We start from the raw sequence: 15,974 nt of genomic DNA on the forward strand, positions 1-15,974 counted from the left end.
AGGCATGATGTAGAATTAACTTACTTATGTGTGCTACTCTCCAAGTTATCCAAATTTCACTTGTTAAACTCATTCTCTTGAGTATGTCATCATTCATGTACTATGTGTCTAATTACTGGTTATAAATAAATGCATGAGGTTTTATAGAAACTTATTAATTAAATCATTTATAGAATAAAATAAAAAAACATAAAAACATTTAAACAAAATAGATCATTTAAAAAAAATATAAATCAATTTATTTTGGGATGGGATGGAGGGAATATTTTTATAGAAGAAATTAGGAGAAAATAAATCATTTGATCAATTTGTTTGCTTTTAAAAATTGATAGCACCAAATAAATTGTCTTAATTAAATATCAAAATGCTTTAATTTGGTAAGAAAATTTTGGCAATGATCGAAGCCCCCATTATAGAGCCCTAAAAATCAATTACGGGATATCCATATTTCCTAGGAAGTAACTACTTAAAAAATACCTCCAACTCCAACGGAGCATTCATTTCTAGGATGTCTCCATTTTCAAGCCCCCAATTTTCTTCTCTTCTATATCAACATACACTTTATGTTACTATTATTAGTTAACATAGAATAATTGAACATAAATATTTCTAATGCATATAATCTGATCATATACAAATTCACAATTTCAAAGACCACAACTCAAATTTAAATTTAAAACTTTTAAATATGGAATGACAAAATACGAGTAGCAAATGTTTAAGACACCACATAGTTCATAGTTATTTGAAGTCTATCCAAGCAACAACATGGCGTCGGTAGAGGATGTCATAGGGGACAAATAAAAGAGTTGCGGCGGACTAGGACGGAGGAGCTCGAAGGCTAATGTGGAACCTGGTTGCAACACAACATCTAGGGAGCTTGAAGATAAGGACAACGAAGATTGGGGATGACAATGAACCATCGATCTATTCTTCTAGCATGCATCGACGAAAGAGGGGTGAAGGGGCAATAGTGAGGATGTTGGACGGTGGGGCGGCAGCATGGCGGAGGTACGGTGCATGGTAGGGAGGAGAGGGAACAAATAGGTGAGGAAAAATGTCTTTCTGCGCTAATGAATAGTGTATAGGGACTGTGGCATAGAGCCTCAAGAATAGGGGCTGTAGTCAAGGGTGATTTTGATGCCTTTCTATCTTAGGGGATATAATAGAGGCCCTACTAAATATTATTTACAGTCCATATAGCATCAACTTCATAAACTATAGACTTAGCTAGAATATGAGGTACAACACTACAAATTCGATAAACATAAAAAAATAGACTAAAAGTCTAACATAAATACTTTCTCTATAAAAACCTGGAATTATATGTGACGTATCTCAGTACCATAATGAATAACTTTGTCTCTAAAAGCAAACCTAAAATTAGATGTGATGTATTCTAATACAATGAATATTAGCATACTTCACCTCCAATTCTAATTTATTTTTTTTACGAAGGAATACTCTATTCGTAAAAAATTATACATATAATTAGGTGATCTCACATAATTAGGTTTAGATTTATTTATTATTATTTTTTAAGACCGAAAGTCCGAAAGCATAAAAAACCCACCGACCTCTTGCCACACAAGTCACGAGGTACAGCTACATCTAACATCCAGATCCTCAAACTCGTGGATTCACCGGAACAAAAATAGGGACAATCAGAGGGACCAAAGCATAAAACGCGCAAAACAAAAGGTGCGCTCTCTCTCGCTTCTGTTCTGTCTGCCCGCTTTGCCTCTTTTTCCCTTTCCTTTCTCTCTCGAGCCTTCCTCTTCCTCTTCCTCTTCCTCCTCTACTCCACCTCCCCTCTCGCCGCTCCAGATCGATTCCCCCCCCCACCTCGCCCGCGCGAATTCCCCGCTCCGATCTCCGCCGCCTCCCTCCCAGGTCGGTGCTCTCGATCTTCCGCCGCTTGCTTTTTTTTTTTGTTTTTTTTTGGAGATAGTTTGCTTGAGCTTTGGTGGACTAATGGTGGACTCGCCGCTTATCGCGGCGGCATGCGCGTGGAGGTATCCGGAGGTGAGCGGAGGGGGGGAGGCGGCCGTGGTTAGGGTAGGAGGAGACGGGGTTCAGGAGGGGGTGGGGGGTGGGGTGGAGTTGCGGCGGGGAGCTTCGCATTTGCTGGTTATTTGGGAGGTATGGAGCCGGGTTGGGTGGGGGCTAATCGCGTGAGGTTTTAAGCTTGGTTGCTATGAGGGGAGGAATGGTTTGGGGGGTGGTGATGCTTCAGTGAGCTGTGTTCTGTCCAGCCTCGCGCGGCGGGCGGCGCCTAGTGGTTGGGAGACTGGGAGTGCTCATTTGATTGATTGATCCAGATTCGTGCCTCTCGGTGCCTGCTTAACCATTTGGAATTGGATCATTGTTCAATTGTGTAGACATAACCCTTAGGAAGCGCAAACTTCTTAGCTTGCTGCATTGCTTTGACAGTTCTAGTCATTGTTTGGGGAACTTAGGGTCATGTCCCATGGTCATGTTGGTTGTGAAATGCAAATGTGCTAGTCAGACTTCTACAATACATTGGAGTGTGTATTTCGATGCGGAAATGGCGTACTGCATATTTTTCACATTCTATATGGGGCATGTAGTCACCATTAGTGATATGATAGTATGCCTGTTTTGGTTCATCCTTACTTTAATGTTAGTAGACATTGTATCATCAAAGCTGACTTTCTTTATATAACCAGAATACCTAATACTTGGCATGTCTTCGGTCGTGTTTCTTAACAACTGAACTATCTAGTTTAATTTTCGTAAAAAAGGAAAACCAAGTGCATTTTCGTTTGCTAATTAATTACTGCCCACCTTTTCTACCCCTGTTTACAGCATACTATTAGCTCTCCTGTGAAAGAGAAGAATTGAGAGGTTTCTTTAACATCAAGGATGTCGGTTTCTATGAAGGATTTGGATCCAGCTTTTCGTGGTGCTGGGCAAAAGGAGTATCCTTTTTTTTAATTTCACCTTAGTGTACTTTCCTCTATTGCTTTCATTATCTTCACCTTGATTGAAGTCACTTAATTTGCAAGATAACATTACTTAAGTCAACCAGGAAAACTTCTTTGTGCATGTTGAAACTCTGAATTTGTGGTTTAGTTGTTTTTTGTCCATAAGTTGAGTGAACACTATCTACCATGTTGAATTAATTGGTCCTAAGAAGATAATTTAATTGTACACTTCTGCTAAAACAAGTAAAATGCATTTGTTTGCTAGATGATCATGAATTTGCAATGCTACTGTGCACACATATGAAGTATCCTGACAGGTGCAAGCTTCTTGACAATATGCTAGACATTAGCATTAGCAGAGTAGAAGTTAATGAGATAACAATGATCACAGGGTCTGTAGTGATTTAGCAGAAGCCTTTTTTTCTTTAAATATTCATTAAACTCTTGATCTTTTTTGAGTATTTACAATTGACAATCTGTTCAGTTCACTATTTTATTGGTCCTAGTCCAATCAATGTACAAAGCCACGATTATCCTTAATACACTACAGAGGCTTGGAAATATGGCGCATCGAGAACTTCAAGCCAGTTCCTATTCCTGCGTCTTCATATGGAAAATTTTTCATGGGTGATTCTTACATCATCTTGAAGGTATCCAAGTACATATTATATGGTGTCATAACTCATAATCCATATATCATCCTCTCTTTTGTCCTCTTATTCATATCATTAGTCTTTTGCCTAAAATAGTCTATCCATGTTCAGTTATAGAGTATAAATTTATGCTTATTCTATAGCTTGCTCAACCATATAAATGTTCGCCTGTTTTACATGGCAAAATTGTTTAGCATTTTCATGGTACTCCCTCCGTCCCACAATATAAGGGATTTTCAGTTTTTGCTTGTAACGTTTGACCACTCGTCTTATTCAAATTTTTTTTGCAAATATAAAAAATGAAAAGTTGTGCTTAAAGTACTATAGATAATAAAGTAAGTCACAAATAAAATAATTAATAATTTCAAAAAATTTTGAATAAGACGAGTGGTCAAACGTTACAAGCAAAAACTCAAAATCCCTTATATTATGGGACGGAGGGAGTATCTAGCAAGCCTCATAAAAAGCTCCCAAGTGTTTGCCCCCATGTTACTGCAATATGACAGTTTCATTCATATGTACTGTTCTCTCATGGTTTTAGGAAACTGAAATAGTTTCTTAAATTTTCTCTGACACCACAGCTCTAAATCTCTTATTACCATATTATGACATAAACTATCTTCTGAAATTTACTGTTTTGCATCTAATTCTCATGGAAAAAGGGAAATGCTTTGCTGCATAATTCTCAATCAATGTAATAATGTTTCATCGTGCTCTTTTTTTCTTCCTAGACAACTGCCTTGAAAAATGGTTCTCTTCGACATGACATTCATTACTGGATTGGCAAAGATACTAGTCAGGTAAAATTCTCATAATTAGATGATGCAGACTTTCAGTTCTTCAAAAGTTTGTTGAAACCAATTCTATGCATGGTAGGATGAATCTGGAACTGCAGCAATTTTAACAGTTGAGCTTGATGCTGCACTTGGTGGACGCGCTGTTCAATACCGAGAGATACAAGGCAATGAAACAGATAAGTTCCTCTCATATTTTAGACCATGCATCATGCCACAGCCAGGAGGAGTGGCATCTGGGTTCAAGCATGTTGAGGTCAATGAGCAGGAGCACGAAACCCGTCTGTATGTCTGTACAGGGAATCGTGTTGTTCATGTCAAAGAGGCAAGCTATCTAGATAACTGTTTTCTTCTTCAGAAAGGGGCTTTCTATTCATGTCTTGATCAGACTTTCTATTCAATTACTAGGTTCCTTTTGCTCGATCGTCCCTGAATCATGATGACATATTTATTCTGGACACGAAGTCCAAAATTTTCCAGTTCAATGGCTCCAATTCGTCTATTCAAGAGCGTGCAAAGGCTCTTGAAGTCGTGCAGTACATCAAAGATACATTTCACGAGGGCAAGTGTGAAGTTGCAGCTGTTGGTAAGTTATTCTATTTCAGGTCCTTGTGTGTTCATAGTACTGGAACAATGATATTTTCCGCATATGTTTGATTGTACTTTTTTCATAGAGGATGGCAGGTTGATGGCCGATGCTGAAGCTGGTGAATTTTGGGGTTTTTTTGGTGGCTTTGCCCCTCTACCAAGGAGAGCCCCTGTAGAAGATAATGAGAAATATGAAGAAACTGTTTTCAAATTGCTCTGGTAATTAATTGGAAATGTGCTATTTATATACAAACCCTGTGTTCATTTGTTGAAGACAACAATTTTCACTTGAGGTCAGTCAATATTTATGAAATGCATCTTTTCAGTTTTAACCAAGGAAAGTTGGAGCCTATCAATTATGAATCCTTATTGCACGAGTTGCTCAAGACAAATAAGTGTTACTTGTTAGATTGTGGTGTCGAATTATTTGTTTGGATGGGCAGAACCACATCTTTGCAGGAGAGGAAGAGTGCCAGTGAAGCTGCTGAGGTAACATGTTCTTCTTTCAAGAAATACTTATGTAATGTCATCACATTCTTGTGAAACAGAAATATCTTTATCTTTACCTATTATAAAAGTTTAAGATGTTTTTGCCAACTTTTTTGGTACGTCGTCCCTGGAGGCGCCAGTCCGATTCTCTCCCCGTACGCGAAACGGACAACTCTAGGTGGTTTGCTATATGGCTTGATTCCGAGGTCGATATGATGCGATTTTGCTCTAATTCTTGGAAAAAGGGAAAGAGAAAGAGATAAGGATCAAAACCCCTCAATCAATTTTGGATTATCTCCGTGGATGCGAACGGATTTCATGGAGGGGGCGGTTTCCGGCGGTGTTGGGAAGCTGCGGAGTCGGACGGAGGTAGGGGACGACCCTGTAGCACTGGGACCCACGCGACAGTGAGAGGAGGAGAAGGGATGCTGATTAGACTTTGTGGTTGCTTGATGGGCTGGATGCGCGCTTGCAGGCCGAGGTGGAAGGGAGGAGAAGTGAGGTTAATGGGCCGGCTCAGCTACGGGCTAAAGAAAGAATGGGCTCAAAATGGCCCAGGGAGAAAGGAGGGTTTTCATTTAGATTTCCATTTAAATAAATGCTAAAATGATGTTTGTATTATTAAAATTAGCAATGGTGCTCTGAAAATATCGGAAAAATTTCACATAGTGTAATTAATCATGGAGAATTTAATAAAAAATAAATCCAGCCATAGTTTATTTGGAAAATTTTATTTTTCCACATTTACCTTGATTTTTACGAGCCTTTCTTTTCTTCAACATCGTATACATGTATAGTTGTGATTTTATATTTTAATTAATTACATAATGTAAATTTTTCTTAACCTTTTCTTAAATTTCTCATGTTTTCTTCCGTTGCAATGCACGGGCATTTTTTCCAGTAATCACATAAGCTTGAAAGCTTGGAGGAATGAAACCAGAATTTTCCAACATGCTTGCATTTTCATTGTGGCATTGATGAAATGATGAGCCAATAATTCTGCTGAATTTTAGAAATTTGGTTACTTAGTCCAGATCACCCAGAAAAGAACATAAACTTTTTCTGGAGAAATATATCACATAATTTTATACATCTAATATATCTCAAATTAATTCTGGATCTTGAACTATTTTGCCGTCATACTTAATGTTTGTTTGTGTATGCAGAAATTGCTCTCTGATGATAACCGAACAAAAACACATGTAATCAAAGTAATTGAGGGGTTTGAGACAGTTATGTTCAAGTCAAAATTTAAAGAGTGGCCACAGACACCTGACTTGAAATTGTCATCTGAGGATGGAAGAGGAAAAGTTGCAGGTTATTATATGCAATCTTGTCAATTCACTGTTTCTTTTCCATTGATAAAATGTTCTGACCTTTTTTCTATTAATTTTCTCGAAGCTCTTCTGAAACGCCAGGGCTTAAATGTTAAGGGCCTGATGAAAGCTGCTCCTGCAAAAGAAGAACCCCAAGCTTACATTGATTGCACTGGCAGTTTGCAGGTGTGTTTCTGCACTATCTGACTTGTCAATTCTCAACAATAGTGTTTTTAACATCATCTCATTTGCCTGAAAAATTTTCAGATCTTTAGTATCACTTGAATATTTTGGCCTTTTATATTATCTTATGTTTATTGTCTCCTAAATTTTTTAATTTTTACAAGAATGTTTTCCTGTCAAGATTTTATTTCTGCTCTATATGTTCAATTTCTGGGTCTCTGAGAGCTAAAATGTCCACACATTTTTCTTTTTTCTATATCTGTTATCAGGTCTGGCGCATAAATGATAAGGACAAGATACTTCTGCCATCTGCTGACCAATCAAAATTTTACACTGGCGATTGCTACATATTTCAATATATGTACCCTGGAGATGACAAGGAGGAGTGTCTTATTGGAAGTTGGTTTGGGAAGAAGAGCATTGAGGTAAAATTTATCTTTGATTTCATGTTCATAGTTATAAGATTGTATTTAGAGTTTCCACCTTATAGCTCACAATTAGTTTTTAATTAAGTTATCAATGAAGTCCGGACTTTAGGACAATGAAGAAAGAACTTAGAAGGTTCTATGGACAGCATATGCTTCTGTTTTCCATCCTTTTGATTTATGAACTGGAAGCCACAATGATCTATCTGTTTCTGTTAAGAAGTGGCATTTTGGATAACAGCATGCGGTTGTTACATGTTCTGTTAGTGCATACTAGAAAATGTAGGTGTTAAAAAATATTTCAATTTGGATTCAGGAGGATAGGGTAACTGCTATTTCACTTGCAAGCAAGATGGTTGAGTCTGCGAAATTTCAGGCTGTCCAGGTAACCTACTAGTTTCTCCATATTTCATTAGTGAACCAGACATGACTTCCTTGTGTATCTAATTGTTCTTGGTTACATGCAGACACGACTATATGAGGGAAAAGAACCAATTCAATTCTTCGTCATATTTCAAAGCTTCCAAGTGTTTAAGGTTCCCTTCTATAAAATACTGTTAGCTCAGGTTGAACACAACATCCAATTCTTAGTTTCTTTCCCTTTTTCATTATAGGGTGGTCTAAGCTCTGGATACAAGAAATTTATTGCTGAAAATGGTATTGATGATGACACTTATTTGGAAGATGGACTTGCGCTCTTCCGAATTCAAGGTTCAGGACCAGAAAACATGCAGGCAATTCAAGTTGATGCTGTAAGTTCTCACATTTTCATTCCTAAAGATATGTTTGAACTCCTTTTGGAATTAGATTATATTGCTTCCAAGGTAACTTGATCATGCTCTTTCATTAGGCGGCATCGTCTTTGAATTCATCCTATTCGTACATCCTACATGATGGAAATACTGTATTCACTTGGACTGGAAACCTTACTACGTCATTAGATCAAGAGGTAGTTGAGAGGCAGCTAGACATAATTAAGGTATGGAACAATCCTCCTTGATAAGGCATACACACTTTTGAAGTTGTACTTGATCAATTCCTATTGTTATTTTGGAAAACAAATATTGCATTAACATCTTGAGTAATTACTCCCTGCAAAGGTTTACCACAGTACACTATGAAGATGTCAGGGGAAATGATAAAACAAAGGAACCTGTTAGATCATCCATCTACTAGGCATATTATTTGCATCTTCTTTTTCATTATTTGTTTTCTATTAAAAAGGAAGAGAAAGGACTAACACACAGGACGTGGCAGATGACATGGTAAAAAAGGATGATGTGGCAAGCCACCACACTCAAAATCACTTGCAAAACAATCATAGGGATATTATTTGCATGGTTTTGATAGTTGGGGGATGGATTCCGTTTGGTATTGCATTGAGGAATGAAAATTAAACCAATGAAGAATTGAGGAACCGAGTATAGACTTTCTTATATATCAGACCAAGTGCAACTTCTTTTAGAGGAAAGGCTTTTACACCCGGTTTAATGAAACTTCCCATGAGGCATGAGGCGCACACACCCGGCTTAAAAACTAAAACTAGATAGATCAGACTTAGCACAGCCCAGCTCAAAAGAACAAAACAAAGACAGGAAATGCAGCATCCTGGAAACTAGACAGATCAGACTGACACGCGCAACACCTAGAGCACCTACAAGGGACACCAGCTAGACAAAGACTGAGAGCATAGCCAGACCACAGCTCATATCCCAAGCACTAGTGACTTGACGGACATCTTCTCCTAGCTCTCTTTGTTTGCATTAACCTGGGTCTTCTGTTGTGCATAACCTGGAACTTTGTTTTGCATAACTAACTGAAACTTGGGATGATTTGGCTCCACTTAGCCCAATCCCAGAATGACAGAATTGAGAATTTCTAGTGCAGGCTGGTTCCCAGCAGTTTTCTATTCCCTTACTAGGAATACTTGCAAGTCTTATTATTTGAAATTTGTTGTGTACCGCATACTTGTGTTCCTTCTTGCTTATGATATCTATCAAGTAGTGACAATAGAATTGTTCGTGCTTTGCTTTCTTCATCACAGCCAAATTCGCAGTCCAGATCGCAGAAAGAAGGGTCAGAAACAGATCAATTTTGGAGCTTACTTGGAGGCAAATCTGAGTATCCAAGTCAAAAGATAGGAAGGGCAAATGAAAGTGATCCCCATCTTTTCTCATGTATCCTACCCAAAGGTAACCATGAATTGACCATTCTATTATAATTTATTCAGTTCACATTGCTCTTCGAGTTTTCTGATATATATCTGCTCTTCTATTCTGCCAACAACACCTATTGGGGTCCATGAAGGCAATTTAAAGGTAATAAAGTAAAATTGTGACATATACAGGTCTGCACATATTCTCTGTTTTTGCATTTAACACTGACTGAGCTGTGAAATCTATTTGAGCAGATCAAAGAAATATACCACTTCACTCAAGATGATCTGATGACAGAAGATGTATTCATTCTGGACTGTCACTCAGATATATTTGTTTGGGTTGGCCAGCAGGTAGATGTCAAAGTGCGATTACAAGCTCTGGACATTGGTGAGGTAATGATTTGTTTTTCCATGCTGAAGCACTTTAGGTGGCATCTCCTTTTCTTTTGGTCACTGACTATTATTTTTAATACTGCATCAGAAATTCGTTAAGCTTGATTTCCTGATGGAAAATCTATCCAGCGACACACCAATTTTTGTTATCATGGAAGGAAGTGAGCCTACATTTTTCACAAGGTTCTTCACTTGGGACTCAGCAAAGTCACTTGTAAGTAGAATATTCATAAGATGAACAACTGTAGTTTGTGTTCCTTTTGGCAGAAGCACCATAATGCTCCTTGTTTTCATCTTCAATGTGTTGTACTCACTCTTGTTTCTCTTGTAGATGCATGGCAATTCATACCAGAGGAAGCTTTCCATTGTAAAGGGTGGAGGTTCTCCTGCTTTGGATGTAAGATATGTACAAACTTTAGTTGTCTTATGATAGTCTGCCATGTCGAAATAACCATATATGGTATTCTTTGTTGCAAACTCGTTTTCTGCTAGACAACAGTGTTCTGTTTATCTTTTGTGTGTACAATCATGGAACCACCTATTTATAACATTTCTAGTTGTAAGTCTGTGGTCTGTAAGTGTTTTTCTGTAGTTAGCAGACCTATCTGTGGATGTGGAACCTTTGCATTTACAATCTTTCTAACTTGTTACCAGAAACCAAAGCGACGAACACCAACATATTCAGGGAGAAGCACTGTACAAGACAAATCTCAGCGCTCGAGGAGTATGTCTTTCAGCCCTGAACGTGTCCGTGTTAGGGGAAGATCTCCGGCATTCACTGCATTGGCTGCTAACTTTGAAAGTGCAAACAGCAGAAATCTTTCCACCCCTCCACCCGTAGTTAAAAAACTTTACCCAAAATCTGCCACACCTGACTCATCAAGTGCACCGTCTAAGTCATCTGCAACTGCTTCTCTCACTGGTTCTTTTGATCGCCCTAAATCAGTAAAAGGTATGTGATACACTTATCTTGGAACATAAAATTGCCTTTAAACAGAGGAAGGGTTAATGATTTCTTGTTGTTTGTAAAATTCTGTACAAATTAAGATGGATCTGAGTTGGAGAAGCCAAAGCAAGAGGAAGATGCAAAAGAAGGCATTAACACCATGACCAGTAGAGTTGAATCTCTCACTATTAATGAAGATGTAAAAGAAAATGAACCAGAAGATGACGAGGGGCTCCCAGTATACCCATATGATCGCCTGATAACTACAGCTGCTGATCCTGTCACTGAAATTGACGTTACCAGGCGAGAGGTGAATATATGATCTTTTCGATACTTAGCTACTTCGTATTACTTATCCTCAGACCAGGTAATGACCACATACCCCATTTTGAACTAAATGCAGACCTACTTATCTTCGGCTGAATTCAAAGACAAGTTTGGAATGACAAAGGAAGCATTCAGCAAGCTTCCAAAGTGGAAGCAAAATAGAATGAAGATCGCTCTCCAACTTTTTTAGCTTGAATCATGCTTAAAATTTCCTCATTCAACCTCCAGCTAAAGCACTGTTTGATCGTACAAGTCAACTTGTATATGCCTGAATAGCCCTTGGCAGCCATGGTCGTTGTGCAATGTGTCTATTTTCACATTGTGTGGGATGAGTCCTCCATTTTTCCTTAGTCTGAGTTTGCCTTTGCTAGTTTCGGCTTATTCTTTCGATTCATAGGTGTGCCCTCTTACCATCTCCCATTTTACCAAGCGTTCAGTACTGGTTCGAGGGTCACACAGGTTTGGTTTTGAGGCTTGCAGTTTTGTATTAATCTACCCTGGTGTGTCCTTTTTTATTTTTTTTTCTAATGGGCATGAGGGAACGAGAAGTATGTACAGCAGAGTGCCAACACTGTAAAATCTCAGTAACATGTGATTATTTTGTTTTCGTGTGTAAACATCTGTTCATTTATCTGAGAATTGTTACATTCTTGCAAATACTTGCTCATGAAAATGGCTTGTGTTATTCTGAATGTGAGTTGAGCTTGAGCCTGATGGCCTCTTACCTGCTCGTGTTTATTAAGTTCATATTTTGATGTGATATGATCAGCCTAACTTTTGTCATATTCTAATGCAAGCGTGTGCCCCAGTTTTGAGTTTTTACTGACCACGGAAGTACAATATCTCACTCGGAGTCAGAGCAAGATTATGTTTGCATACAAGTGTTTTTGTGATGAGATGAACTTACCAAAAGTAACTCTAAACCTTAATCTACTTGGGTGATGAATTTTTGGAGGGATATAAAATAGAAGCATTATAAAAGCTCAAATGTTTGCAAGTGGATGATTGGCGGATGTCCAGTAAAAACTCACAATGTTTGCAAGGAGCACAGAGGCTCCTTCGAGTTTGACCTAACACGACAACGGATGTTGACACCAGTGAGGCAGTGACCTTTCACAGTCACCAGGACTCTGGTAGCATAATCTGGTATTATCCTTTTTCGATGATGATATGGTTCAAATTCTGGTATCCATATTTCGCTTTTTGGAGTGCTTAAACTTTTTTATAAAATATTTGTGGCGGTTTTCTGAACGGTGTTTCAAAGTGGTCCTAAGGTTGTATTCTTCCCTCTCTTTTCCTAACTCACCTCCCTCATTTTTTTTTGATATACTTTCCAAAGTACTGAACGGTGTGTTTTTATAAAAGTTTTTTTTATAGAAAAGTTGCTTTAAAATATCATATTAATTTTTTAAAGTTTATTTTAGTTAACACTCAATTAATCATGCGCTAATGCATGCTTTGTTTTATGTGCAGGAGAGAAGGGTTCCCAATCCTTACTCCTAAACACAGCCTAAATAGCATCTTGAGACAGAGAGGGCAAGACTAATCTCTTTTTTTTTTAAACCTTGGAGCCAGCCAGTGAAAGTTTTTACTCTTGTGTTTGATATTTCCTCATTAAGTATCCCTGAGAGAGGCAAATCATTAGCTGTCACTAGTGGAGATTTCTACATCACAAAGTGGTGATCAGAGGTTGCAACAGTGACAATGACTGATGTTTCCCTATCATCTTTCTCCTCTGAGAATTGAAGGGCAGATGTGAAGGGGAAAAGAAAGAATGTCATTTCTCTTCTTTCAAATGCTTAGTTATGTCTTCCCATTTTTTTTCCTTTTTTTTTTGAGAGAACATGTACTACCTCATTGCTCATCCATTTCATCACTAACCCAAATGGACAAATAAAGCTTGCTTTTGGTGTACCAACTGCCAAAAAAGATACATACTTTTAATATATAGAGTTATAAGAGTTACTAGTAGATTTGTGATGTCAGTAACTAATGGTTCGTTCTCCATTTCTACATCCCTAAAAATTCCTTGACGAAAATCATACCACATCCCAAAATTATATTCTTTTTATCTAAGCGACCTAGCTTCTTGCCCTAATTAATTTGGCTGTGGTTAATATCAAGTTTGGGAGGAAGTGTGGCAGTTAAGCTTGTGCAACATTCCAATCATAGAGCACTGCTATATACTCCAGGTAATTACAATTGTTTTTTTTACTTATAGTTTACTTCCTCCATCTAAAAAAAACTCAACCTAGAAGGGGATGTGACATATCCTAGTACTACGAATAAGTCTGTCCACATTCGTAGTACTAGGATATGTCACATCTCTCCAAAACCCCTTATATTATAAGATGGATGGAGTATATAGGATTTGAATGGTTTCTCCAATATTGACATTGACCTATATTTGATTAATCATATACTCCATCTGTTCCTAACTAGTTAAATAATTTCACTCATTAAAATTTGATAATTTAAAAATATTGTCGATCAAACTTAAAACAGCACTAGTCAATAGTGAAATACTCCCTCCTTTCGTATACGATGAGGGAGGAAGTAGGAACGTACAAAGTATTTTTAAATTTACTCCTACAAAATCAATAAAAGTATAAATAATACACAAAGCATAACTATAACAAATATTATTCTCTTAGCAAATATTAGCACTTTATGTATATTACCAGCACATTTGGGTAAGAATATAGTGCTCTTTAAAGAGGATCCAGCTTCTCTGCCTCTCGGTGCTAAAGGCAGAGGAGCACAGTAATTTGTGTCTTGTGCTACAGTACAAAACAGTGATTTGCAGTTATTGGCTGTAGCGGCAGTGGTAAACAACGAACCATACTATGTAAAAGCAGGGGCGGAGCCCAATAGGACCAGGGGGTGCCCAGGAACCCGGTCCAAAATTCGAAATAGCTTGTAACCCCTATATCTCTACCACATGGGCACCCCTCTAGCCCAAACCAAGGAACCCCCCTCCATTGTCTAGCCCAAAACTTCCACTCGACAAGGCCCAGTCGGCCAGCCCATAGATTTTTTATGGAATAAGTTCACCAGGGGTCCCTCAACTTAACAGCGAGATTTTCTGTGGTCCCTTAACCACAAAATCAGAAATGTGTACCCCTAAACTCCCTCAAACCGTTCACCGGAGGTCCCTCGGCAGTATTTTTGCCCGGTTTTACTGACGTGGCATCTTAGTCAGCAAAAAAAAAATTAAAAAGTACATGGGGCCCACATGTCAGCTGCACATTTTCTTTTCTCGTCTTCTTCAGTGAGGCGGCCGGGCAGATGAGGGCGTGGCGACAGGCGGCGGTGCGGGCACGGCGCGTGGGGAAGAAGCGAGAGAGGGGAGAGGAGGCGGGCGCGGCGGTGGGCGGCGTGGAGCGAGCGCGCCAGCGGTGGCGGGAGAGGGGGAGAGAGGCGGCTGGGACGGCGGGAGCGGCGGGCAGGGCAGCGGGCGAGAGTGGCAGCGGAGCGGCGGCGCTCGTCATGCTCTAGCTCTTCACCGCCGGTGTCGTCGTCGTGTTGGTTGACCTCCACGAGCGCGGTAGGCGAAGCAGCGGTGGGCGGAGGGCGGCGGGCGATTACGACGGAGCGGGGGGCTTGGTCGGCGAGCGGCGGAGGGGCAAGTGTGGCTGTGGAGCGGCGGCAGGCGGTCGGCGGCGACCTCTTCGCCGATGCGGCGTGCCACCCCCTCTCTCGCCGGCCTCATCTCTGCCCTTGAAGACGAGGTTGATGGGCTCCTCGTCATCGTCGCCGTCCCCGGGTGGGAGCGGCGGTGCGGGGGGCTCGTAATCGTCGTCGTCGGGCAGGGCGGCCTTGGCGCCCTTCTTGCCGGAGAGGCGAGAGAGCCGGCTGAGGTTCACTCGCGAGCTTGTTGGCGGCAATGGCGTCCCTCCACGCGCGAGAGAAGAAAGGCCAAAAGCCCGTGAACGCATGCATGCTAGCTATGGGTTCTCAAGTGAGGGATACATGCATGCAATAGAGAGAAAAAGACCAAAGCAAAAGCAGCTTGTGATTGATTTGCAGGCTGCACGGGTTGAATGTGACAAGATCGATCGATCGAATATATATGTATATATTCATGAATGAATGCATATATGCATGTAACTCTAGGCCTCGCCCACGGCGACGACGACGGTGGAGAGCCGACGACGAGGGCGGCCACGGCGCGCGGCTGCTCCGCCCGCAGCCTCCGCTCCGCCGCCGCGCTCCGCTGCCTCCGCTCCGCCGCCGGACGGCCGCGCCGCGTAGCCTCGCTCATGGCGACGACGATGGTGGAGAGCCGACGATGACGGCGACCACGGCGCGCGGTTGCTCCGCCTCCGCCCTCAGCCTGAAGGAGAAGAGGAGAGAAGGAGAAGAAAAGAGAAGAAAAAAAATGTGCAGCTGACATGTGAGCCCCACGTATTTTTTTAATTTTTTTTGCTGACTAGGATGTCACGTCAGCAAAACCGGGCGAAAATACTGCCGAGGGACCTCCGGTGAATGGTTTGAGTGAGTTTAGAGGTAGATATTTCTGGTTTTGTGGTTAAGGGACCTCGAAAAATCTTGCTGTTAAGTTGAGGGACCTCCGGTGAACTTATTCCATTTTTTATTGGTGGAGAAGGCCCAGATGAGAGGAGATGAGGAGTCTCATCGCACGTGTTTTTGGAGAAGGCCCAGAAATCAGGGCGGCATCGTTCCGTCTTCCACAAAACGCGCGACTCGTCCCTCATCTTTCAGTCTCTCGCCGTCTAGATCTACCCCTGATT

The 15,974-nt window shown here is 40.3% G+C and overlaps 1 protein-coding gene across 1 annotated transcript; it reads left to right on the top strand.

Annotated features, from left to right (window-relative positions):
* Window positions 1–1,727: 1,727 nt before the first annotated feature.
* LOC4345036 (villin-5-like) lies at window positions 1,728–11,905 on the top strand. Its single transcript, NM_001422507.1, has 23 exons — window positions 1,728–1,893; window positions 2,830–2,942; window positions 3,499–3,598; window positions 4,333–4,401; window positions 4,478–4,720; window positions 4,804–4,981; window positions 5,070–5,202; window positions 5,310–5,472; window positions 6,639–6,789; window positions 6,874–6,974; window positions 7,241–7,396; window positions 7,713–7,781; window positions 7,864–7,932; window positions 8,011–8,148; window positions 8,247–8,375; window positions 9,441–9,588; window positions 9,704–9,714; window positions 9,807–9,947; window positions 10,036–10,161; window positions 10,279–10,344; window positions 10,602–10,899; window positions 10,995–11,203; window positions 11,297–11,905. The coding sequence occupies exons 2-23, from the start codon at window positions 2,887–2,889 to the stop codon at window positions 11,408–11,410; spliced, it is 2,868 nt and encodes a 955-aa protein (NP_001409436.1). The 5' UTR covers window positions 1,728–1,893; window positions 2,830–2,886; the 3' UTR covers window positions 11,411–11,905.
* The last annotated feature ends 4,069 nt before the right edge of the window (window positions 11,906–15,974 follow it).

Source organism: Oryza sativa, chromosome 8 (assembly GCF_034140825.1).
Source record: "Oryza sativa Japonica Group chromosome 8, ASM3414082v1".
Classification (NCBI taxonomy): domain Eukaryota; kingdom Viridiplantae; phylum Streptophyta; class Magnoliopsida; order Poales; family Poaceae; genus Oryza; species Oryza sativa.